Below are 25,618 nucleotides of genomic sequence, written 5' to 3' on the forward strand. Positions count from 1 at the left end.
CAGGATAACAGCCAAGTTCCTGTCACACTGAGGCAGTTCCTGTAACAACGGAGACAACTTTTATCTGATGTGAAGTGACAGGAAAGCTGAATATATTGTGTCCATTACATACATACTACAATAGTACGTTAACAATAGTACACTGGATACCAGTTTCTATGCCATACATTTTAGTATAGTTATTTCCAGTGAACACATACACCTTTATTTCCATACAAAAGTCCCATCGGCATCTTATGAGCCTTTTACACAAGCAGTTAAAATAACTAAAGATCGATTGTTTAGCGACCATTTGTAGTTTGAAACGATTGTCGTTAAAACAATGAGATAAATCGCTGCAAAAATTTGTTATTTCGATCACTTTAATATGATTTAACAGATTGTTCGTGCCTGCCAGAGATGGGGAACCTTTGGCCCTCCAGCTGTTGCAAAACTACAATTCCCATCATGCCTGGACAGCCAAAGCTAAAGCTTTGGCTGTCCAGGCATGATGGGAATTGTAGTTTTGCAACAACTGGAAGGCCGAAGGTTCCCCATTCCTGGTTTAGACCAACTAATCTGCAAAATACTAGTGCACGACCAGCGCTGATTTTAGGACGTGTCAAAAGACATTAGCGATTTAGTACTTGTTGTTTGATCGTTAACTGCATTTACATCGGTGGATATTCGCTAAATTTCGATCGTGGATTTTTAACCGATAATCGCTACCAACAGACCAGACTATTTTCACGCTGCAGCGCCTCGTGGGAAGGCTCTTGGCATATATGTGAAACCTCTCGCTAGACCGCCATTACCTGTTGGGAGGCCGAATGACAGTAATTTTCCTTTTGTGTTTATATGGCTCAATATGCATGTGGGAGCCTGTGTATGACAAATGCCATTCAGTGGCATCCCTCAGAGGAACAGGTCAAGGAATTTCCCTACATATACCTTGAGACACACATATAGCCTTAGTAGGCTACATTCAGACGCGGTGGAATTTCCTTGGATTTGCTGTGTGAATTCTAGCAATGTACTGTACACTACATTTAGATGGGGGTTTCTAAAAATCCATTGACACTTAGCTGAAACATTCCCTGAAGAAGGAGCATTCAGCAGACCCGTAAATCCACGCCCTGCTCATATGTGTGCGGGAATCACGTGGAACCTGCCTTGTAGAGTTAGACAAAATCTAAAGCCATATTATACAGTACTATTTTCCAGGGGAAGTGAGCATCAACCTGTCAGTTCAGTGCTCACTTCCCCCTCGCTGCCTGTCTTACACGCCCAAACAGCGAGGCAGGAGAAGGAGGGGGGGGGGCACCCGCACGACCATTAGATTGTTTGGTTGGCCCATTGGAGAAAGTAACACACGGCAGACCGCCGCTGACATGATCGTGATCTTTCAGCATGTTGAAAGACCACGATCAACCAACATCGTGCATAAACGATTATCGGCCTAAAAGGAAGGTCAAAAAACATTTAGTGTAATAGGGCCTTTAAGGAGAAGTCGGGAAATGTTTTTTAATTAAAGTATTGTATTGTCCCTAAAAGTTATACAAATCCCCAATATACACTTATTACGGGAAATGCTTATAAAGTGCTTTTTTCCCTGCACTTACTACTGCATCAAGGCTTTACTTTCTGGATAACACGGTGATGTCACTTCCTGGATAAAATGGTGATGTCACAACCCGACTCCCAGATCTGTGTTGGCTGTGGCTGCTGGAGAGGATGATGGCAGAGGGATGCTCAGTGTCCCTCCAATGCCCTGTGTCCCTCAGTGTCCCCCTGCCATAATCCTCTCCAGCAGCCACAGCCCGCACAGCTGTGGGAGTCGGGTCGTGACATCACCATGTTATCCAGAAAGTAAAGCCTTGATGCAGTAGTAAGTGCAGGGAAAAAGCACTTTATAAGCATTTCCCGTAATAAGTGTATATTGGTGATTTGTATAACTTTTGGAGGGCAATAATACTTTAATAAAAAATGTCACCAGACTTTTCCTTTAAATGTAACAATTTGTAAACTAACAATTTCTACATCTAACCTCAGTTCTTCTTATGGATGAGAACGCCTTTAGGCTGGTGTCATACACAGAACTTCAGTTTTTGATGTCTGAACCAGAAAGGGGATCCAGGGCAGTTTGGGTCATCAGACCCATAGACTTGTGGTCATTGCGTTGACACAATAAAACGTCAATATGACGCTTGTGCAAAATCGGTCTAGACTGCAATCTTTCATGTGGGTTTGTTTTTTTTCCCTATCTCCCTCCATCAGGACGAGTCCTTAGATACACCCTCTATTTGTATGGTCACAAGGCCTCATGCGCATGTTGTATATGATATAGCTTCATATTCCACTACCTGGTCATTCATGGGTCACAGTATACAGACTAGAACTGAGAATGTCATGTTTCCCTATCAGTTCATATAAAATTAAAAAAATCATTGTATGAAATCCTCAACAAGAGGTGTCATACTCAGACCCTCCAGCTGTTACAAAACTACAATTCCCATCATGCCTGGACAGCCAAAGCTAAAGCTTTGGCTGTCCAGGCATGATAGGCATTGTAGTTTTGCAACAGCTAAAGGGCCTGAGTCTGACACCCCTGTAGTAGTTCAGTATGGCCCATAGACAGCTATAGAATCTGTATGAGAGTTCCATACAACGAGAATATGCCTGTGTGTGAGGGGTTATAAAAAATTACCATTATGCATCAGAAAAAGCAAACACGAGGTGTCAAGCGGTGATTCCTGACCTGTTTCTCTATAGCTGATGCAAATATCACATCTCCTAGCATGCCCTCACAGGCTTTATGACAAAGGTTGGGGGGGGGGGGGGATCACCAATCTAAACAGGTAACTGCAATGAAAGATTCTGGCTATACAGTGGTGCCCTGGATTACGAGCATAATATGTTCTGGGACCGCGCTTGTAATCCAAATCCACTCTTAAACCAAAGCAAATCTTCCCATAAGAAATCATAGAAATGCAGACAATTGGTTCCACACCCCAAAAATAATGATTTATTATTCTGAACAACATGTAAAACAGATGAAACAAACTTTCAGAAACAGCAAAAGTTACTGTACAGGAATGGAGAGGATGGGAAATACAAGGGCGGACAGAGACTTCAGGGAGTATGAAGGAATTAGCAGGGCAGATGTGAGCACATACATGCAGTACTCTCTGTCCGGGGAGAGAGGGGTTACAGCTATGGAGAGATTACCTCCACAGTCCTGTCCCCTGATGTAAGCCCCAGCCTAAAGTGGGTCTGCTATGATTTGGAAGGTGAGGGAGACTTGCTGGGTCAAAACAGGGCTGTAGACCCTGCTATACAGACCATGTCCCTCCTCCACTCACGCTCCCACCCAGTACAGGGAGCTCTTAAACCAAAACAATGCTCTTAAACCAAGTCACAATTTTGAAAAACTGTCAGCTCTTAAACCAAAAGGCCCTTAAACCAAGGTTCCACTGTATTTTATATACCCTGTTCACATCTGCATCGGAGGCCCAGATCCCCTCATATTAAAATGGGAAAAATAATGCTGCATGCAACATAAGATTTCCCATCAGAACAACCATGGGACCCAATGAAACCCTCAGTGACTTACAATGGTTCACATCTCATATTGGTATTCAGTAATGGTGGATGTGGCAAAGTGGCTGAAAACATATAAGCCCAAACGATTGTAGGGTCCGAAACGGAAAGATGGAACGGTATGAGATCACAAAATATTATTATTGGAGAACACTTATTTATAATATGAAGCAGCTCATGTAAAAAAAAAAATATATATATAATTATATATATATTATATATTATATATAGTTAAAAATATATATACCATATTATTCCTATTAATAATAATAAAATATATTCGATAGATAGATAGGGTAGTTAGCAACTATGGAAGATCTCTCTTCATTGGTTGCCAAATGTGTGACGTTCTCCCAGCAGCTGGCCGCCACCAATAGCCGCCCTCCTATGTGCAGCTCGTACGGAAGCCTCAGCAGGTTCTGCCTACAGAAATTCTTCCTTTTGTGGTGACATTTGCAGATTGGGCCCTTCCTCAAACAAGAGCAGCTTCTCCACATCCCTATCGTAGCTCGGATGGAGAAATCGAGGGCCGTAGAGGCCTTCCATGACCGGGCAACAGTGTTGACACAGCACGAGCCTCAAGGAGCGGACAATATTTTCATTAGACAATGAAGGGATCAATGGAAACCCCTTTCTCCAGCTGCCTATTCACAAGCAACACATGCTGTGCAACCACCTGCAGATGAGAGGTCGGCATCTGCCGTGCACATAGGGGCTATTATACATAGATATTATTATACATAGATATTATATATAACGGTCTGTGCCATAGGCGCTGCTGCATCAAAGATGGAAAAATTTACTAAATATCTTACATCCATGGGTGATGAATTAAGAAAACCAGTTCGGTATAGTCGTGATCTGTACTAAAAAGCCCAATCGGAAAGGCCACATAAATAAATGGGGTATTCACAGAACTTTCTGCTGCCTGCAAATATATTGGGGAAATCCCTGCAACCTGTCAGCCCCACTGTAGGATCTGTATTGGCCTGCACTGTAGTGACAGCCCTGGAGGGCAATGGCTGGGAACCTCTATTACAAGACTTTATTTATGACTCCTAGTCTATTCTACAACACAAGGATGATGGCCGTCCAATGGGGGAGTGCGCAACACTATACGGAGAATGTCGTTAAAAATTCTCGTGCCACAAAAACAATTGGAGAGAAGAGAATCCCGGCACTCACCAAGTCAAGTATTGCTTATTTATTCTGTGCAAAACATCATAGGGTACAGGAGGACGCGTTTCGGCGTATAGCCTTCATCAAAAACAATCGGAAGCAGCAAAGGATCATGGAAGCGGTCCTATAATGATGCTACTTGGTTGACGTTGTATATCAGGGGTAGGGAACCTTGGCTCTCCAGCTGTTGCAAAACTACAACTCCCATCATGCCTGGACAGCCAAAGGCGCTCTCTATCTATATATATATATATATATATATATATATATATATATATATATATATATATATATATATATATATATATATATATATATTTTAGATATGTGTGATTTATAGATAGATAGAACCGGACGTATACCAAGATACAATGACCACCCCTATAGACTGTAGTAACAGACCACTAGACAGCCGCCATCTCCCATTTACCTGGGTTCAGGTAGTACAATCTTCTTACTCGCCCTGGCCGCCGGGGTGGACTTGCTCTTCTCCATAGCCATCAGATAGCTGACATCCGCCAGCACCGCTTCTAGGTCCGCCATACTTGAATACAGATGAAGTCAAAGATCCGCCAAGAATAGTTTTCTAGTCCCAATGCAGTAAAAAAAAAAAAATAATAATAAATATCCGCAAAAACAACACCAAAATAAATTAAATATGCAAAAAAAAAAAAAAAAAAAATTGTTAAAAAAATAACACTGCTAGCTCCCAGAGACCAGAAAGTAAAAAGCAATAAAGCAGGGGGTGCTTTAGCAGGTATCCGGGGTCACCTTAATGTACCTATAAGCAAGGTACATACAGCTTTCCCTGAATGGATGTTGTTCTTCTTCAGGTGAACAGGCTCTTAAAGGGGACAGCAAGTAAAATAATCTTTTAAAAAAAATAAAAAAAAGGGAGGAGGAGGAGATCCAGGTTGTGATGAGCTTCAGTCTATGGACTGGGCCGGTGGGCAGCAGTGGGCATAGGGTGATCAGGCGGCTGTGCCCAGGAGGTGCCCATCCATGGCTGCGGCTCTCAGTATGGAAGCCCAGGGCTCAGGCACAGCTGAATGTGAGCGCCACCATGACACAGGGAAGCAGGGGATGTGTCTGCAGCAATGGCAGTCACCACAATGTGCTTCCTCCTCTAGCTGCAGCCTCCATTGCTGAACACGGGCACACCGAGCAGGGGGGCGACTCTCACACAACAAAGCCCCCTCAATTCATTCCCATAGGAGAGGAGACCCTGTAAGACAAATCCGGGGTAAACACGGGGCTCGGCTCCCCCTCCGTGCAGCAGATGCGTCCAGTCACCACCCGGCGGCCGCAGCTCCTCGTCCGGTACCGTGCACACTGGCCGCTTCCTCCGGTGCTGACAGCCTCCTCCTCCTGTGTGCAGCAGCGGCAGCGGGGCTGTATGACCATGAGCGGAGGAGAAGCCGTGATGTCTGTTACTTCCTCTCCTGTGTGTGATAGCAGAGAGAGCTGCCCGGAAAGCCTGGAGCCGGATCCTGTGCTTGTGCCGGAGCCGGAGTCTGCATTCTGTACAGACTATACAGGCGGATACAGCGGTTATTGCGGCCTGGTGATGGGTCATGTCTATGAGAGACTCAGCTATCCTTCATAGGGCCGTGTACACATAGGAGTATACATAAAGGCCAGCAAAAAATACACACCTGATGTTCACATGAAACAGGTTGTGAGCCTGACAAGATTTATGAAGCCAAAGCCAGGAATGGACTATAAACAGGGAACAGGTCATAAAGGAAAAACTGAGGGTCCTATTCCACCGGCCGATGGGGGCCTGATGATAACTGTAAACGAGCGCCTATGTGCTAGATCTGCGCTTGTTTACTGGGCCTGTTACACGGCCCGATAATCGTTTGGCGAGGGCTGCAGGGACATTGTTACCGACATGTGTAGGTAATGTATGGTGCTTAAAGGGGTTATCCAGCGCTACAAAAACATGGCCACTTTCCCCCTACTGTTGTCTCCAGTTTGGGTGGGGTTTTGAAACTCAGTTCCATTGAAGTAAATGGAGCTTAAAGGTAACCGATCACGAAAAAAACGGCCATAAAGCTAAGGATACGTGCTGGTACATCAGCCAGCACGCTTCCCAAACATCCCCCTGTACCCCCCGTGATCCCCTCGATTAGTCAGTATTCGTACTTTGATTAAGTCCCGCGCTGTATGTAAATCTCCGCCAAGTAGTCACGGTCATTTAGTCATTGTCCTGGGTGGCAGGAAGCGCTGTAATCACGCCCACAGGGGGCGTGATTGATAGTCGTGCGTTCCACTTACGTCAGCCGGGGCCTGCGTTCCACGTCGGCGGCGCACACACGTTTTCAGGACGCCGCGCATGCGCAGTACGTCGGCCTTGTCTCCCTCTGTACTGCGCATGCGCAGCGTCCTGAAGATGTTGACGTGCCACCAACGTGGAATGCAAGCCCCGGCTGACGTAAGTGGAATGCACGACTTTCAATCACGCCCCCTGTGGGCGTGATTACAGCGCTTCCTGCCGCCCAGGACCATGACTAAATCCGCCCACCGTGACTACTTGGCAGAGATTTACATACAGCGCAGGACTTAATCAAAGTACGAATACTGACTAATAGAGGGGATCACGGGGGGTACAGGGGGATGTTTAGGAAGCGTGCTGGCTGATGTACCAGCACATTTCCTTAGCTTTATGGCCGTTTTTTTCGTGATTGGTTCCCTTTAATTGCAAACCGCACCTGAACAGGAGACAACAGTAGGGGGAAAGTGGCCATGTTTTTGTAGTGCTGGATAACCCCTTTAAACACCATACATTACCTACACATGTTGCAGGGCTTCTCCTGCGCTCTTTCTTCCTCCCGATCCCGTGCGCAGCAGCAGCAGCTTCGGTGCGGCCTGTAGGAGCTGACAGACCGCTCAGCCAATCACTGGCAGCTGTGGTCCTGGCCAGTGATTGGCTGAGCGGTCTGCCAGCTCAGACAGGCCGCACTGAAGCTGCTGCTACGCGGGATCGGGAAAAAGAAGGAGCACAGAAGCCCTGCAACATGTGTAGGTAATGTATGGTGTTTGTGAGATCGTCGGTCGCACGCCGCGCATCGCTATACCATGCAGCAATGCGCGGTCAGTGCCCAATGATTTTAGGTTTGAACCTAAAACGATCAGCCGATGACACTGAGATTCCTACTCTTTTCAAATCCATTCCTGGCTTTGGCTTTAATAATCTGTCAGATAAATCTCTCTGTGGTACAGTTACCCTAATGGATAGTCCTAATGTCCCCAAAAAATTAAATAAAAAAATATTACCCTGAAAGTCTTTTAAAGGGGTTCTCCAGCAAACAAATATTTATTTCAAATCAACTGGTGTCAGAAAGTTATATAGATTTGTCTTCCAGTACTTATTAGCTGCTGTCTGTCCTGCAGGAAGTGGTATTCTTTCCAGTCTGGAGAGCAGGAGAGGTTTTCTGTGGGGATTTGCTACTGTTCTGGACAGTTCCTGACATGGACAGAGGTGGCAGCAGAGAGCACTGTGCCAGACTGGAGAGAATACACCACTTTCTGCAGGACATACAGTAGCTCATAAGTACTGGAAGACTACCCCACCTCGTTGGCCCTATATTCACGACCTGAATAAAAACATAGGCAACAACACAGGTATGTTATGAATTTATTGATATCTACCCAGCGGTGCCACCAGCTTAGTAGGTAGTCAGGGGGGATGTGTCACCTAAATTTTATTTTGCCAATTAGAGTCAGATCCCAAAAATTGTTTTTTTATTCTCATCTGTTTCTTTTTTCTTTTAAAAAAAATTTTGTTCTACTTTTTGTACATTGTTATGGGCACTACCATCTTGCCTGGGCTGTTCTTAACAGCATTTAGTGACGTGCTTTACAGCAAGATTCATTGACACAGACAACAACAAACTGACTCGGTCCCCCTGAGATGAATGTAAAACTTTATTGAGCAGAATCTATGACCTTTGTAAAGGTCATTCCACAGGGAGCTGCTATTGTTTTCTCTACTGGTGTCACATGTTGCTGCAATGCTGTACAGATCACTTTACGGCAGCCTCCTCCTAATCACTACAGACAGAACAGGAAGTCTCAGCTTAGTGTTTGCCCCAGTGGCGAGAATAAAAACTGCAAGATTTCAGGATTATTTTATCATATTGATTTGATTAAAATTGCTAAAAAGGAAAAAATTATTTAAAAAGATTTTTAACATAAAAACATTATTTATTCACATGTACAGGATCTGCAGCAGATTTGATGGCCCAGATTAGATTTAAAGCAAATCTACAACTACAAATCTGCTGCAGATCTGTGGATCCTGTACGTGTGAACGCACCCTTAGGGTGCCTTCACACCTACCGGATCCGCAGCGTGAAATCCACTCGTAGCGGAATCTGCTGCGGATCCAGTCCCATTCATTTCTATAGAGCACATACTCGCAGCAGGATTGACATCACGCTTTGAGTATGTGCTTTAACCCCCTGTTGCCTGCAGCCCCGCCGCCGAGATCATACATTACCTGCTCTGGCTACGTGGCTCCCGGCTCTGGTCCCGCTCAGCCAATCACTGAGAGCCTGACATGCAGCCGCGTCGCCAGGGGCGAATTAACTTTACCGTAGGCCCCGGGCTGTTGACCAAGCTTGGGCCCCCCCCCCACCCCACTGTAACTATGGCAGCACTAGCATGGTGTTCATAGTACAAGACAGATAATGTCATGATGCCCTGATTTGTGCAAAACTGAAAAAAAAGCAGGATTTTTGATAATTATGGCAGAACTGTAGCCACGAGATAATATACCCCTTAAAGTATAAGTAGCTCAGGGCCCCGGGCTACCGCGCAAAACGGACCTATTATAATCCCCTACTGCGCGTCGCCAGAGCAGGTAATGTATGATCTCAGCGGCGGGACTACAGGCGGCGGGGTTGCAGGCAACAGGGGGTTAAAGCACATAGCTGCAATCCCGCTGCGAGTATGTGCTCTATAGAAATTAATGGGACTGGATCCGCAGCGGATCTCGCAGCTAATCCGCAGCATGAGATCTGCTGCGGATCCGATAGGTGTGAACGCACCCTAAGGCTATGTTCACACTGTGTATGAATCCGTCCGTAGTGCGAACCGCGAATATACGCACGTAGTTTTGAGGTTGATGCATTCGCTTGAAAGTATACGATATACGGCCGCACAATGCACACTACGTATGATCTTACGGCCGGATCAAATACGGCGCCGTGAAAAATGAACAAGACCATTGTTTGAGGAGGGAAATGTTGAAACTCACGGCCGTGGATTTCCATGCGGTCCCGTACGAAGTACTTATTTCAGCCAAATTGAACTTGATTTTTCGATCCAAAAGGTTCTGTGAGTTTTATTGGGCTGGGTGAAGATTTCCAAGTAAATGACCTGCTTCAGATCGCTTCGAAACAAGCTAGGGAAACATAACTCTACTACGGGCGTATGTTCGCGGTTCGTACGCATCCGGCCGCATGTCTATTTTTCCCACGCCCATAGTTTTAGCCGCACATGTACGGCGGTGTAAGACCTGCGTACGGATTTGTACGCAGTGTGAACATAGCCTCAGGGTGCGTTCACACCTCCCGGATCCGCAGCGGATTTTCATGCTGCGAGTTTGCAGTGAAATCAATGGGTCCCATACATGCCTGCATGGGACCCGGCCCCTTTAACCCCTGCACCGCCGCCGGCCACCCAAACGCAGCGCCGCCCCGAGCATACATCACCGGAAGCATCACACAGCCATGGCCTCAGCAGGTATGCTCGGGGCCGGGGCTGCGTTCGGGGTGGCCGGGGCGGCGATCGGGCGTGCGGGGGGTTTAAGGGGGCCGGGGCTGCAAGCTGTGGGCGGCCGGCGGCGGCGCAGGGGTTAAAGCGGCTGGGTCCCATGCAGGCAGCGGATCCGCTGCGTGTATGGGACCAATTGAGCTTCACAGTACAGGATCCTCAGCTGATTTCGCTGCAAACTCTCAGCATGAAAATCCGCTGCGGATCCGGTAGGTGTGAACGCACCCTTAAACAATAAGTCATGTTCTGCTGACATCTTTCCTTTATAACGGTATAATAGAGCGGCCTGATCGGGACCCTCACAGTGTGTTTGCCAGCTTCACGATTGGTTTGTGTGACTGTGGGAGGTCGTATCTAGACAATAATACACTTTGAGATAAGGAGTATCATATTTGTGTTAGTGAAGACTTCAGAAGAGAAGGAAAACTGGGGTGACAGTATCACTTTAAGGCCCGCCCGGCATCCACTATCTTTGGTCACTCATGTTCAGTTCAATCGCAGTCACATGATCTGTCCCATTAGTACTGGCAGTTGGTTTTCACTTAATATGAAAGCAAGTGGGATTGTGGGAAAATGTCTGAACTGTTGCCTGGTAACAGCAGGGTCATGGTTCAGAAAGGAAACCAGGAAGTAATCAGATGCATAGAGAAGGTAAATGATGCAGAGATGTAAGATCTTTACTAAAAACATCGTATTTTTTTCTCTTTTACATATTTGTATGTGGTACTCATCTGATTCCACCTTCTTTGCTTTGTGACACCAACCCTTTAAATCAGGGATGGAGAACTTTCGGCCCTCCAGCTGTTGCAAAACTACAATTCCCATCATGCCAATTCCCAGGCATGGTGGGAATTGTAGTTTTGCAACAGCTGGAGGGCTGAAGGTTCCCCATCCCTGATTTAAATGTACCAATCTGCCAATATAGATTTCTTAAGAAAAAGAGGAAAAATTTAAAGGAGCTCCTGATATAAGTAAAGAGTTCAGAGAAACATTATGCAGATCACATACTAACAGAAACCCTAAATCAGGTAAGAAAACTGGACAGACGGGGTTGTCTTCAAGGAGAAACAACGTAAAAATTATTCACCAGATGTACCAAACAGTCCTCCATTTTATTATACAATATAAAAAGATAAAAAGGAAATATTGTCCATTATTACACCAAGACAAACCTATGACTCCTTCTCTACCTAATAAGGGCCCTAAGGTTTACAGTGTTGGGCTGAGGGGGCCTTGGACCTATCAGTAAAATTCTAGCAGAACATTGGAGACGTTCGGCTGCCGGGAGAACTTCGGGAGAATGGCAGAAGCGCTGGAAGTGCCCGAAACCTCTGTCATTCTGTCAAAATTTTTAAATCTTAATCAGCAGTGATATAAATCAAGTTTGCAATTGACATTCATTATTTTTTTTTAGTTATCATGGAAAACACGGCACTGTTTGTTTTCTGACTCTCTTTTTCTCAAAAAAACTGAAAACAGGAAGTCCTGTGTATCCCAGGTCATCTGAGCGCTCAGAGAGAGAAGGCAGTCATGTGATTGATGGACACATTGAGCCGTGACTCTCTGTACTGGCCGCAAATCCTGTGTTTAGGGTGCCTTCACACCTACTGGATCCGCAGCGGATCTCACTTCTGCGTATTCGCAGCGAGATCAGCTGCGGATCCTTTATCATTCACCCCTATGATAGCACATACTCGCAGTGGGATTGACATCCCGCATTGAGTATGTGCTTTAACTCCCTGGTGCCCGCAGTCCCACCGGCCGCATCCCCGCACTACCATTCCTGCCCCGGCATCCTCCATCCCCATCCCCGGCATCCTCCATCCCCTGCCCCCGGCATCATCCATCCCCGTGCCCGGAATCCTACATCCCCGCCCCCGGCATCCTCCATCCCCGCGCCCGCATCCTGCAGCCCGCAGCCGAGAGCATACATTACCTGCTCGGCGGTGCGGCTGTAGTAAGGCTCCCTCAATGTAGCTGCGCCACCGAGCAGGTAATGTATGCTCTCGGCGGCGGGATGCGGGCGCGGGGATGGAGGATGCCGGCGGCGGGGATGATGGGATGGGAATGGAGGATGCCGGGGACGGAGATAATGGGACAGGGATAGAGGATGCCGGGGACGGGGATGATGGGACGGGGATGGAGGATGCTGGGGACGGGGATGATGGGACGGGGATGGAGGATGCCGGGGACGGGGATGATGGGACGGGGATGAAGGATGCCGGGGACGGGGATGGAGGATGCCAGCGGCGGGGATGAGGGAACGGGGATGCGGGCGGCGGGGCTGCGGGCACCAGGGAGTTCATACACATACTCACAGCGGGATGTTAATCCCGCTGCGAGTATATGCTATCATAGGGGTGAATGATACTGGATCCGCAGCTGAATCAGCAGAAGTGAGATCCGCTGTGGATCCGGTAGGTGTGAAGGCACCCTTAGGGTCCTATTCAATGGGCCGAGGAGGGTCCGATCAACGATGTAAACAAGCGGCGATCTGCTAGATTGCCGCTCGTTTACTGGGCCTATTCCACGGCCCGATGATCGTTGAGCGATCGTTACCGATGTCCTTGCTGCCCTTGCAGCATCATACATTACCTGTCCAGGCTTCTTCTCCGCGCTGTCTTCATCCCCGGGTCCCGCGCGCTCTATCTTCAGAATGGCCGGTCAGCTGACAGGCCACACTCAGCCAATCACAGGCCGCGGCGGTCCCAGCCTGTGATTGGCTGAGCGCTCCGTCAGCTGACCGGCCATTCTGAAGATAGAGCACACGGGACCCGGGGATGAAGACAGACGGGGAGAAGAAGCCTGGACAGGTAATGTATGATGCTGCTGCTTGTCAAATCGTCGGTCACCCGCCGCGCACCGCTATTCAACCGTATCGATGCGCAGTGGAGGAACGATGATTTTAGGTCTGGCCCTAAATAATCGATCAGCCGATGACACGGTCATCGTCGGATCATTCTCTCTATTTCACAGAACGATAATCGGCCGAATCGGGCCAAATGGGGCCGATCCGGCCGATTATTGTTACTGTGGAATAGGGCCCTTAGTCTGTTTTTTTTAACCAGGACAAGTCAGAAAATCTGCCTTCAGTAGACTGAACCTGGATTTCTGGTAAGTTCAGCTTTGTTTTACAGCATGATAACAGCAAAAATATAATTATTGGACCGTATTTTTCATTGTATAAGACGACTTTTTAAAGTTGAGGGGCATTTTATACGCCAGATATGGGTAGCCCAATACGTTGGGGGGGGGGGCTAAAAAATGGCTGCATCCCCACTGTATGGGCTGACCACTATAAAAAAAAAAAACTGTTAACTCACCTGGGGCCCGTTCCCGGCTTCTGCGTGTTCCCTGGCCCGTTCCACTGCCTGCGCCGGGGATCTCTCCCAAGCAGCCGAGCATCTGATCGGAGAAGCTCAGAGACGCTCGGCTGCCGGGAAAGCTTCGGGAGAATGACAGAGGCGCCAGAAGTACCCAAAGCCTCTGCCATTTTCCCAAAGCACTCCCGGCAGCCGAGCGTCTTTAATGGTGCGTTTACACAGAGAGATTTATCTGACAGATTTTTGAAGCCAAAGCCAGGAACAGACTATAAACAGAGAACTGCTTATAAAGGAAAGACTGAGATTTCTCCTCTATTCAAATCCATTCCTGGCTTTGGCTTCCAAAATCTGTCAGATAAATCTGTCCGTGTAAACGCACCATAAGTTTTTCCAATGAGACTCTAAGCTGCCCGGGAGATCCTCGGGGATCCCCAGCGTAGACAGTGTCACACTGCCTGCGCCGGAAAAGGAATGGGAGATGCACGACTTCTGGGAAAGGGTCACAGGTGAGATAACAGTTTTTTTTAAATTATTGTTTAGCTGCAATTATCCCCTACCTTACCGGCATATAAGGTGAACCGCTGACAATCTTCTTAGAAGTCAGGGGTCGTCTTATACACACAATCGCCTTATACACCGGAAAATACGGTATATTGCAAACTTGCTTTATATCACATTAACTGTTGATTTAGATTTTGAAAATTATAACGACAGGTACACTTTAAAGAGGTTGTTAGGCTATGTTCACACAATGATTTTCTACGTTCAGCTACGTTTTTATGTGCGTAAAAAAAAAAGAAAGAATGCGTTTTCATCCGTTTTTTTATAATGGAAGTCAATGGAAAAAAACAAATCAAAATGGATGCACGCAAATGCGTCTGTTTTTCTATACTTTTTTTCATCCATTTTTTGCAAAAACAGATAGCAATAACGTAGTGTGAACCCAACCTAACAATGTAGTGTTGTGGAGCTTTTTCTCATACTGTGTGGCAGCAGACCTCCCTGTAACCTTATACAGCTTGTGTAAAACCAGGGTTTGCACACACAGGATGTTACAGGATGTCACATCTTTTTGTGCATAGTATGGTTTGGTGATTTTCTACAAGACAGGAAGGAGGAATATTGGAACCCAGGATGTTCATGGGTGATGTTGTGTTTGTGGTAGAAGACTAGTGCCAGACAAGAACATAGCATACCTCAAATGACTAAAAAAGAACAATGGTTTCCATGAATAACAAGGAAATAAACCAGTGTAAAACATTTTTCTATTGAATCTACTGTAGGTCCCAGATCCCGATTATAAAGTGATGGCATATGCTAGCCATGGGCCCTCATTAATAGCAAGGGGAAACTGTTAACTATTCTCCATTACTATCGTGCACAGTTTTATTATACACAATTGACAGGTAGGGTCATTGTGAGTTATTGATTATTATTATTTTTTCTTTGCATTTTTTATGTTTTTTGCTAACTGATGAGGTTTTTGTGGAACTAGTATTATTTTCTTTATATCTCAGTTATGAGGCGCAATCCTTTTAGTGTTTATGTGAATTACAGTATTTAAAAAATGGTATGCTAAGGTTATTGTCCAACAACATCTTTTTAGTCTAAAAAACTGCAGTTTTAGAATAATCATGATCATTATTAAACCCTTGCCTCTAAAGCCTGTTTTGGCCTTAAAGGGGTTGTCCGGCGATAAAAAATTATTCACAGAATAACACACATTACAAAGTTATACAACTTTGTAATGTATGTTATGTCTGTGAATGGCCCCCTTCCCCGTGTTTCCCCCCACCCACGCTAGACCCGGAAGTGTGGTGCATTATACTCACCGCATGTCGTGTCGTCCACGGTCTCCGATCGTCAGCAGTGACGTCTTCTTCGGGAGCTTGGCGGATCTTCCCGAGTGCCGGCCACCCTCTGCAGCGTCATCCGAAGCTCAGCCGCGATTGGCTGAGCATAACTGTGCTCAGCCAATCGCGGCTGAGCGGCTGATGACGCGGCCACGTCATCAGCTGCTCAGCCGCGATTGGCTGAGCACAGTTATGCTCAGCCAATCGCGGCTGAGCTTCGGATGACGCTGCAGAGGGCGGCCGGCACTCGGGAAGATCCGCCAAGCTCCCGAAGAAGACGTCACTGCTGACGATCGGAGACCGTGGTCGGCACGCGACAGGTAATGTATAGCGCACCACACTTCCGGGTACACGGGTGGGGGTGGTGGGACACGGGGAAGGGGGCCATTCACAGACATAACATACATTACAAAGTTGTATAACTTTGTAATGTGTGTTATTCTGTGAATAATTTTTTATCGCCGGACAACCCCTTTAATGACCAGGCTCATTTTTCAAAATCTGACCTGTCTCACTTTATGCTCTTATAGCTCAGTGATGCTGTAACGTATGCTAGCGATTCTGAGATTGTTTTTTCGTCACATATGGCACTTTATATTAGTGGCAAAATTTGGTCACTACTTTGTGTATTTTTTGTGAAAAACATCAAAATATCATGAAAAATTTGAAAATTTTGCATTTTATGAACTTCTGAAATTCTCTGCTTCTAAAAAAGCAAGTCATAGCACATAAATTAGTTGCTAAATCACATTACCAATATGTCCTCTTTATTCTGGCATAATTTTGAAAACATATTTTACTTTTTTAGGGTGTTACTGGGCTTAGAAATTTATTAGCAAATTATCACATTTTGTGAAAATTTCCAAAACTGATTTTTTTTAGGGACCAGTTCTTTTTTTAAATGGATTTAGAAGGCTTGTATACTGGAAACCCCCATAAGTGACCCCATTTTGAAAACTAGACACCTGAAAGAATTAATCTAGGGGTATAATGAGCATTTTAACCCTTCAGGGGCTGGAGGAAAGTATTCACAATTAGGCCGTAAAAAAATCGAAAATTAAAATTTTCAAATAATATAAACGTTTAGATTAAAGTTTCTCATTTTCAAAAGGAACATGAGAAAAAAAGCATGCCAAAATTTGTAACGCAGGTTTTCCTGAATACAACGGTACCCCATATGTGGGCGTAAACCACTGTATGGGCACACAGCAGGGCTCAGAAGGAAGGGAGCGACAATTGGCTTTTTTAATGCAGATTTTGCTGAAGAAGTTTCTGAGCGCCAGGTGCGTTTGCAGAGCCCCTGTAGTGTCCGCAGAATAGAATCCCCCCAAAAGTCACCCCATTTTCGAAACTACTCCCCTCAAAGAATTCATCTTTGGGTAGGATGAGCACTTTGACCCCACAGGTATTAGAGGAAAGTATTCAGAATTAGACAGTAAAAATGAAAAACACGAATTTTTCCAATAATATGTTTGTTTAGTTTGAAATTTCTCAATTTCACGAGGAACAAGAGAAAAAAAGTACCCCAAAATTTGTAACGCAGGTTCTCCTGAATACAACGGTACCCCATATGTGGGCGTAAACCACTGTATGGCCACACAGCCGGGCTCAGAAGGGAAGGAGCGCCAATTAGCTTTTTCAATGCAGATTTTTCTGAAGAAGTTTCTGAGCGCCAGGAGCGTTTGCAGCGCCCCTGTAGTGTCCGCAGACGAGAAACCCCCCATAAGTCACCCCATTTTGGAAAGTACACCCCTCAAGGAATTCATCTTTGGGTGTGGTGACCATTTTGACCCCACAGGTATTAGAGGAAAGTATTCAAAATAAGACAGTAAAATTGAAAAACTAGAATTTTTCCAATAATATGTTCGTTTAGTTGGAAATTTCTCAATTTCACGAGGAACAGGGGAGAAGCTGCATGCCAAAATCTGTAACGCAGGTTCTCCTGAGTAGAATGGTACCCCATATGTGGGCATAAACCACTGTATGGGCACCCAGCTGGGCTCAGAAGGGAAGGAGCGCCAATTAGCATTTTCAGTGCAGATTTTTCCGAAGAAGTTTCTGAGCGCCAGGTGCGTTTGCAGCGCCCCTGTAGTGTCAGCAGAATAGAACCCCCCCAAAAGTCACCCCATTTAGGAAAGTACACCCCTCAAAGAATTAATCTTGGGTTGTGGTGACCATTTTGACCCCACAGGTATTAGAGGAAAGTATTTAAAAGTAGAGAGTAAAAAAGAAAAACTCAAATTTTTCCAATAATATGTTTGTTTAGTTTGAAATTTCTCAATTTCACGAGGAACAGGAGAGAAAATGTACCCAAAAATTTATAACGCAGGTTCTCGTGAGTAGAACGGTACCGCATATGTGGGTATAAACCACTCTATGGGCACACAGCAGGGATCAGAAGGAAGGGAGCGCCAATTAGCATTTTCAGTGCAGATTTTGCTGAAGAAGTTTCTGAGCGCCAGGTGCATTTTTTAGTGCCCCTGTAGTGCCAGTGTAGTAAAATCTCGCCATAAGTCATCCCATTTTGGAAAGTACACCCCTCAAAGAATTCATCTTGGGGTGTGGTGACCATTTTGACCCCACAGGTATTAGAGGAAAGTATTCAAAAGTAGACAGTAAAAATGAAAAACTCGAATTTTTCCAGTAATATGTTCCTTTAGTTGGAAATTTCTAAATTTCACGAGGAACAGGAAAGAAAGCGTACCCCAAAATCTGTAACGCAGGTTCTCCTGAGTAGAACGGTACCCCATATGTGGGCATAAACCACTGTATGGGCACACAGCCGGGCTCAGAAGGGAAGGAGCGCCAATTTGCTGGAGCAAAACCGCAGCTAGAAACAGTTATTAGAATAGCACAGTTACTAAAATACAATAAAAAAATTAGATTACAGGTAATGTGGGGTGGTTACGGGTAATCTGGGGTGGTTCCAGGTAATCTGGAGGTGGTTACGGGTAATCTGGAGGTGGTTATGGGTAATCTGCGGTGGTTACAGACAATCTGGGGTGGTTACAGGTAACCTGCTGTGGTTACGGCCAACGTGGGGTGGTTACGGACAATCTGGGTTGGTTACGGATAAACTGAAGTGCTTATATGTAATTTGGGTTGGTTACGGCAATCTGGAGGGGGTCTTTGGCAATTTGGGGTGGTTAGAGGCAACGTGCGGCCGTCAGTGGCAACGTGCGGCCGTCAGTGGCAACGTGCGGCCGTCAGTGGCAACGTGCGGCCGTCAGTGGCAACGTGCGGTCGTTACGTGTAATCTGGCGTGATTACGGGCAACCTGGGGCGATTAGGGGCAACGTGCAGTGGTTACGGGTAATCTGGTGTGATTACAGGCAACCTGGGGCGGTTAGGGGCAACGTGCGGTGGTTACGTGCAATCTGGCGTGATTACGGGCAACGTGCGGTGGTTACGGGCAATGTGCGGTGGTTACCGGCAACGTGCGGTGGTTACGGGCAACGTGCGGTGGTTAAGTGTAATCTGGCGTGATTATGGGCAACCTGGGGTGGTTACGGGTAATCTGTTGTGATTACATGCAACCTGGGGTGGTTAGAGGCAACGTGTGGTTGTTACGGGCAATCTGGCATGATTTCGGGCAACGTGCGGTGGTTACGGGCAACGTGCGGTGGTTACCGGCAACGTGCGGTTGTTACGTGCAATCTGGCATGATTACGGGCAACGTGCGTTGGTTACGGGCAACGTGCGGTGGTTACGGGCAACTTGCGGTTGTTACGGGCAACGTGCGGTGGTTACGGGCAATGTGCGGTTGTTACGGGCAATGTGCAGTGGTTAAGTGTAATCTGGCGTGATTACGGGCAACCTGGGGTGGTTACGGGTAATCTGTTGTGATTACATGCAACCTGGAGTGGTTAGGGGCAACGTGCGGTGGTTAGGGGCAACTTGTGGTTGTTACGGGCAATCTGGCATGATTACGGGCAACGTGCGGTGGTTACGGGCAACGTGCGGTGGTTACGGGCAATGTGCGGTTGTTACTGGCAACGTGCGGGGGTTAAGGGGAATGTGCGGTTGTTACGGGCAACGTGTGGTGGTTACGTGCAATCTGGCGTGATTTCGGCCAACCTGGGGCGGTTATGGGCAACGTGCGGTGGTTACGGGTAATTTGGGAGTAAACTGCAATTATTACTATAATAAAAAGTGTGTGTGTTTTTTTTTTGTGTGTTTTTCACTTTTTGTACTTTATCCATTCATTTTCACTGTATTACTATGATTACTGTGATATTTTCTATCACAGTAATCATAGTTTAGTGACAGAGACCAAATTGGTCTCTGTCACTTTAAATTTTCAGAGCTGGACGCTTCTGGCGCACATGCGCACATCAGAAGCAGCCAGGACACCGAAGAGGAAGGAGCTCCAGGAGCAGGTAACGTATAATGGGAAGGGCGGGTGACTGGGGGACGGGGGTGACTGGGGGGGTGGGGGGCGACTTGGGGGGCGACACTGTAACACTTTTTATCCCCTGTCACCAATGATTTATGGTGACAGGGGATAAAAAGTGCCGGCAGCACTGGGAACAGGCGATCGGCGGTATATAGTATATACCGCCGATCGCCTGCTCCGGGACCACACGGGGGGGTCCCCGATCACTGCCCCATGCTCTCCGCTACCTCCGGTGGCGGAGAGCATGGGGCTTTGATCATTCTTTCATTTCCATCCCTGCGAACAAACATCGATTGTTCGCTGGGATGGGGGCGGCCATCTTGGATCTGATGGCCGCCCGGGGAGGGAGCGGGTTAGAGATCGGGGCACTAGGGGGGCTGATCTGGGGTCTGATGATTACATTTTCATCTCCCCCCACCGTGGATTCACGGTGGGGGGAGATGAAAGCTGTCGGCGGCAACGGTACCGGAGATTGCCGGTATAACGTTGATATCGGCGATCTCCGGTACCGGCGGCAGTGGAAGGGGGGCCAGGGGACACTGTGACAGTGGCGGCGGGGGGAGGCAACGTCCTGCAGCCTCCTCCCGCCGCCCGATCACCGGCAAACACCACACCTCCCCCATAGACGCTGCGGTCGCATCGACCGCGGCGCTTATGGGGTTAACTGCCCGGGGGGAGCGCGGCTCCCCTCCGGGCAGAGGCAGCGGGAGGATGTGGTGTGATACTGCCTCCTCCCGCTGCCCGATCTCACTTACGGGCTGCGGGGGGAGGCAGGAACAACATGACGTTTGGGGAACGTCATGTTGCATTAACTACCTACTTTACATGACGTTCCCCAAACGTCATTTTGCGGCAAGGGGTTAATGGGCGCCATTACAAAAGAAAAATGCATTTTTTTCACCTAAAAAGATGTTGGGTGAACCTTTCATGAAGTATGCTGACCCAGTCGTTAGAAATTTAGGTATCCATGGATACAACTACGCTGGGTCAGTACTGAGGGTGTGCTCATATATATGGTTACTTGAACTTCCTGATCCGGTTAGGCAGTTTTTGTTTGGCTACTTCTGATCCCCCAATGCTCCTGTCTTTTCCTTCTTCCAAGATGAGAGCTCAGAGCAGGAACTGCCTGTGTAGTATACCAGAGAGCAACTCCTGCGGCTGGGCTGAGGATGGCACCTGTCTACAAGAGGTTTATTGTCTATTCTTATGTTAAACTGTTAAGTGTATTTCTCTGTACCAGTGTAACTGGCAGGCAGAGAATGGGTTACATGCTTTTCACTGCACACCACACAAAACAGCGACACCTACTGTCCTTAGTGGGAACTGCTTTAGCTAGTGCTGTAAGCCTAGAAAGTGCTAGAAGGTGGGCGGAGTATGCAAATAGGCCCCCCCATAAAAGGTTGGCAGTTGCAGTGTTTAGCTGAGACAAGTGACTAGCTGTAGAGGGAACAACATCACCTCAGGAGAGACCATCACCACAGAGCAAAGCTGCTGAGGGGAACAAGGAGAAAGATTATTACCAACAGCGGAGCCACAGAAAACAGCAGGAGTTGAGAGAAAAAGAGAGAGACTTTGAGAGACAGTTTGTCAGGTGCACCCTCAGGAAAGGTCCAGCACATATACAGTCAGTGGGAATCCTAAAGCCAGACAGCCAAGTGGAAAGACTTGACTGTAAAAGGGAGCAGAGTTAACGTAGGCCTCTGCACCCTACTTCCTGAAATCCGGGGGGGGGGGGGGGGGGGGGTAAGATTTACTAGGACCCCTGGATGCCTCTGGGACCCGAAAGTTGTGGCCTAAGGCCCGGCCCAGTAACCAAAGCAGGAAGCTCCCTAGCAGACTGGGAGGGTAAACAGACTCAAGCACCGTTGGGGAATAGAAAATTACAGTGCCCACCAGCGTCCCACTCGTACTGACAGGCCAGGATCTGAGGCAGATCATCTCTCCACACACCACCAGACTCTCCATAAGCACAGTAGCCCGGTCAAGGCCGCCAGTATTAACCGTGACAAGACCTAGCCATCCTGCAGGTACAGCACACTCTCACCCTGCAGCCCTCAGTGCATCCCCTCACTCAGGAGCTCAGCGCTACACTCAGGAGAGGTATATCCACCATCATCCTCTCCTCATTTTCCCTCACTCTCTTCCATATACGCCCCGGCTCGCTGCACCTGCTCACCCAATCACTGGCTGAGATGGGACATGACCAGAGTTACAGAGCATTTTCAATTTGTCAGAATAAGTGACATGCAAGTCATTCTGAGAAGATCATTTTGAAGTGAATTCCGGAGATGCAGGATGCAGACCAGTGACACTGAAATAGTAATAATCTGAATAAGAAAAAGTGGTGCAAAAAGTCAAAATTACTTGCAGAGATCCAAGGCTACCGTACTGTAGTGTATTTTTCCCTTAGTTAGATTGTGGCTTTACATGGTGGCCCAGATATAGTAAAGCATAACTGTCATTTCAGGATAATTTTTCTGAAAACAATAAATATAAATACAAGCGATATATATATATATATATATAATACAAGCGATTTTAAGAAACTCTGTAATAGGTTTTATTTACCAAAAGAGTTTCCTTCTGCACTGAAAAAGCTGTTTTTCTAGCTCCCCCCTCACTTCAAAAGAAGCTGGATTTCTGTGCCCATGATGTGTCTATGGAGAGGGGAGGGGCTGAGAGGAGTGAGTGAGCACAGAGCAGTCCTGCACAACACAACACCCTGCAATCTTCTCTCAGTAAGTTCATAGATACGCACTGACCTTTCTGACCTCTGAATCCAGCGTTTTAGGTGCCCAGACAGTCTACAAACAGCTGACCTTCATGTCTCCTCTTCCTGCTCACTCATCTCCCTCGGCCCCTCCCCCCCATAGGATATAATGGACACAGCAGAACCTGTCTTCGCTGGCTTTTCTGTAATGACGACTGCAATCACTACTGCAAACAACTGAACGACTTCTTATTCAATGCGAATGATTTGTGAACGAGCAACGATAAAAAATAGGTCCAGGTTTTATTAAACAATCAACAATTTCTCGTTCGGTCGTTAGTCGTTAACTGCTATTCAAACGAACAATTATCGTTTAGATTCGAATGATTTAACGATCATCTGAGCGATAATCATCTAGTGGAATAGGGCGCTAAGGCTGGGAATAGAGCAATTTTAAACACATTTAGTTTTTTAAAAAAAAAGGTTTTAATTTTTTAAAAGCAGTAAGATAAAATAAAAGTTATTTATAAATTACATATCGTTGTAATCGAACTGAAAAGAGGAACATACAAAACAAAAATGAATGGTGTAAACATGAAACCCCCGAAAATGACAACAAATTCCTTTTTTTTCCCAATTTTCCTGCACACATATTTTTTTCTATTTTCACGGCATATTGTATGGAAAAATTAAGTCTGACATTGCAAAGTACAATTAGTGGTGCAAAAAATAAGGCATCATGAGGGTCTGTAGAGGAAAATATGCAAGTGCTATATCCTTTTAAACATGAGGAGGAAAAAACTAAAATTAGCCCGGTCCCGAAGGAGTTAAATGTGTTTTAAGGTTTGGACTACAGCATACAAATGTTACCATAGAGTATTGTTATACAACAGAAAAAAAGTCTCTTGGCATGTCACAGAGAGATGGGAAAAGTTGCCCAGACCACAACCTCTTGTCTATGAAGCCCATCTCCTGCAGCGAGAAGAGAGACAGGGAAGGAAGTGCTAAGCTGAGCACTTCTTTCTACTTGTTTAGCAGTTGGTGGGGAGCTCAGCGAACAAATTAAGGGGCCCATTGATTTCAATTGGACTGGTCACATTTTTTTTTCTGAATTGCGGATGAAGATTGCGGACTATTAAGGTCATCATATACGGTCCTGAAAAACTACCGAATGTGTGAACGTAACCTAAGACTTATAAATGTAGAGAAACAGATGATTTACTTTGAGCTTTTGTCACAGCTTCAAATTTAAAGGGCATCTGTCAGCCGTAATTCACATTCCAGACTTCTGACGCTGTGAGATAGTTGTTCTATAGTATGAAGAGTCAAAGAGGCTTTCTCAAGCTCATGAAGTGCAGCATGCTCCCACCTCCCATACCTAAGCCTACGTTGGCTATGTGAATGGTACCATGTGTCTCCTTGGCCTAAAAGCTATAGAACAGTGGCAGAAGTTTGGGACGTAAACTGTAGCTGAAAGATTCCCCTTCTTAAGGGTGCCTTCACACGTACCGTATCGCTGTGAATTTATCGCTGCGAGTTTCTCGCACATAAATCCACAGTGAAACTGATTGCTATGTATATGCTATGTATGTGTATTCTCGCTGCATGTTTGGTGCGATTTTGGTGCGTGTTTGGTGCGATTTTTACATGCGAGTTTTGATTTTCACAGGAGAGTTCAACACCACAAAAAACGCAGCTACTTTTGTGCGAGTTTCGTGCGAGTTTTGAGCGATGAATATGCAGCGATACGGTATGTGTGAAGGCACCCTAAGGGGTTTTTCTGATACAAACATTACTTAGGTAATATCTGATGGTGGCTCAAACCTATACCAACCACTGATTTTTTAAATAAAGATGTCTGGTCACTATATTGCATGAGACTTCCTTAAACAGCTCACCATTGGTTGTTTTCAGGATGCATGGGGCCCAGTGATCTAATTGGGTAGGGGTATGCCATAAGGGTTCGAAGTGGTAAACTCTTTTTACAATGGTGCATTACATAGAAACCACATACAGAAATGAAGACATAAGGGGAGATTTTACAAACATGGTGTAAAGTGAAACTGGCTCAGTTGCCCCTAGCAACCAATCAGATTACACCTTTTATTTTCCAGAGTCTGTGAAGAATGGAGGAATCTGATTGGTTGCTAGGGGCAACTGAGCCAGTTTCACTTTACACCATGTTTGATAAATCTCCCCCATAGTGCCATAATTCATATTAGATTGCTATGATCTGTATGGTAACCATCTGCCCACAGTTATTGCTGTACATGCACACAAAATAACTTCTAAATTCAATTGTAATTCACAGTGACGTTTATTGCCTCATTTATTACTCCTGAGTCACGCAACACAAAGTAATTTTACACACAATTGTACAAATATTTAACGTTTAACTTTTAACGTTTTTAACATTTTTTTATAGACATCTCTGTAATTCCCTGCATACCTCTTTAACATCTTAAAGGGGTTGTCCAGTGAAAATCTTTTTCTTTCAAATCAACTGGTGTGAGAAAGTTATATAGATTTGTAATGCTGCGTTTACACGGAACGATTATCGTGCGAATTTGCACGATAACAATCGAATTCAAACGATAATTGTACGTGTAAACTCAGCGAACAGTCAAATGACGAGCAAGAAATCGTTCATTTTGATCTTTGAACATGTTCTTAAATCGTCGTTCGCAAAAAATTCACAGATCGTTCCGTGTAAATAGTCGTTCACCGATTTTACTTATGTGCGAGATAGGCTTAAGCGATCGCAAAACAAACGCAAACCGATTTTTCCGTACAATGT

General features: G+C 46.0%; 1 protein-coding gene across 1 annotated transcript in view; it reads right to left on the minus strand.

Moving 5' to 3' along the window:
• Positions 1-24,808, minus strand: part of GRK3 (G protein-coupled receptor kinase 3) — a 223,985-nt gene extending 199,177 nt beyond the window's left edge. Inside the window, exons 1-2 of the mRNA XM_069961332.1 lie at positions 24,720-24,808; positions 5,189-5,344 (exon numbers count right to left, since the gene is read on the minus strand). Coding sequence (XP_069817433.1) covers positions 5,189-5,301 — 113 coding nt within the window. The 5' untranslated portion in view covers positions 5,302-5,344; positions 24,720-24,808. The remainder of the gene's footprint in view (positions 1-5,188; positions 5,345-24,719) is intronic.
• Positions 24,809-25,618: the final 810 nt, after the last annotated feature.

This window comes from Dendropsophus ebraccatus, chromosome 3 (genome assembly GCF_027789765.1).
Source record: "Dendropsophus ebraccatus isolate aDenEbr1 chromosome 3, aDenEbr1.pat, whole genome shotgun sequence".
NCBI lineage: Eukaryota > Metazoa > Chordata > Amphibia > Anura > Hylidae > Dendropsophus > Dendropsophus ebraccatus.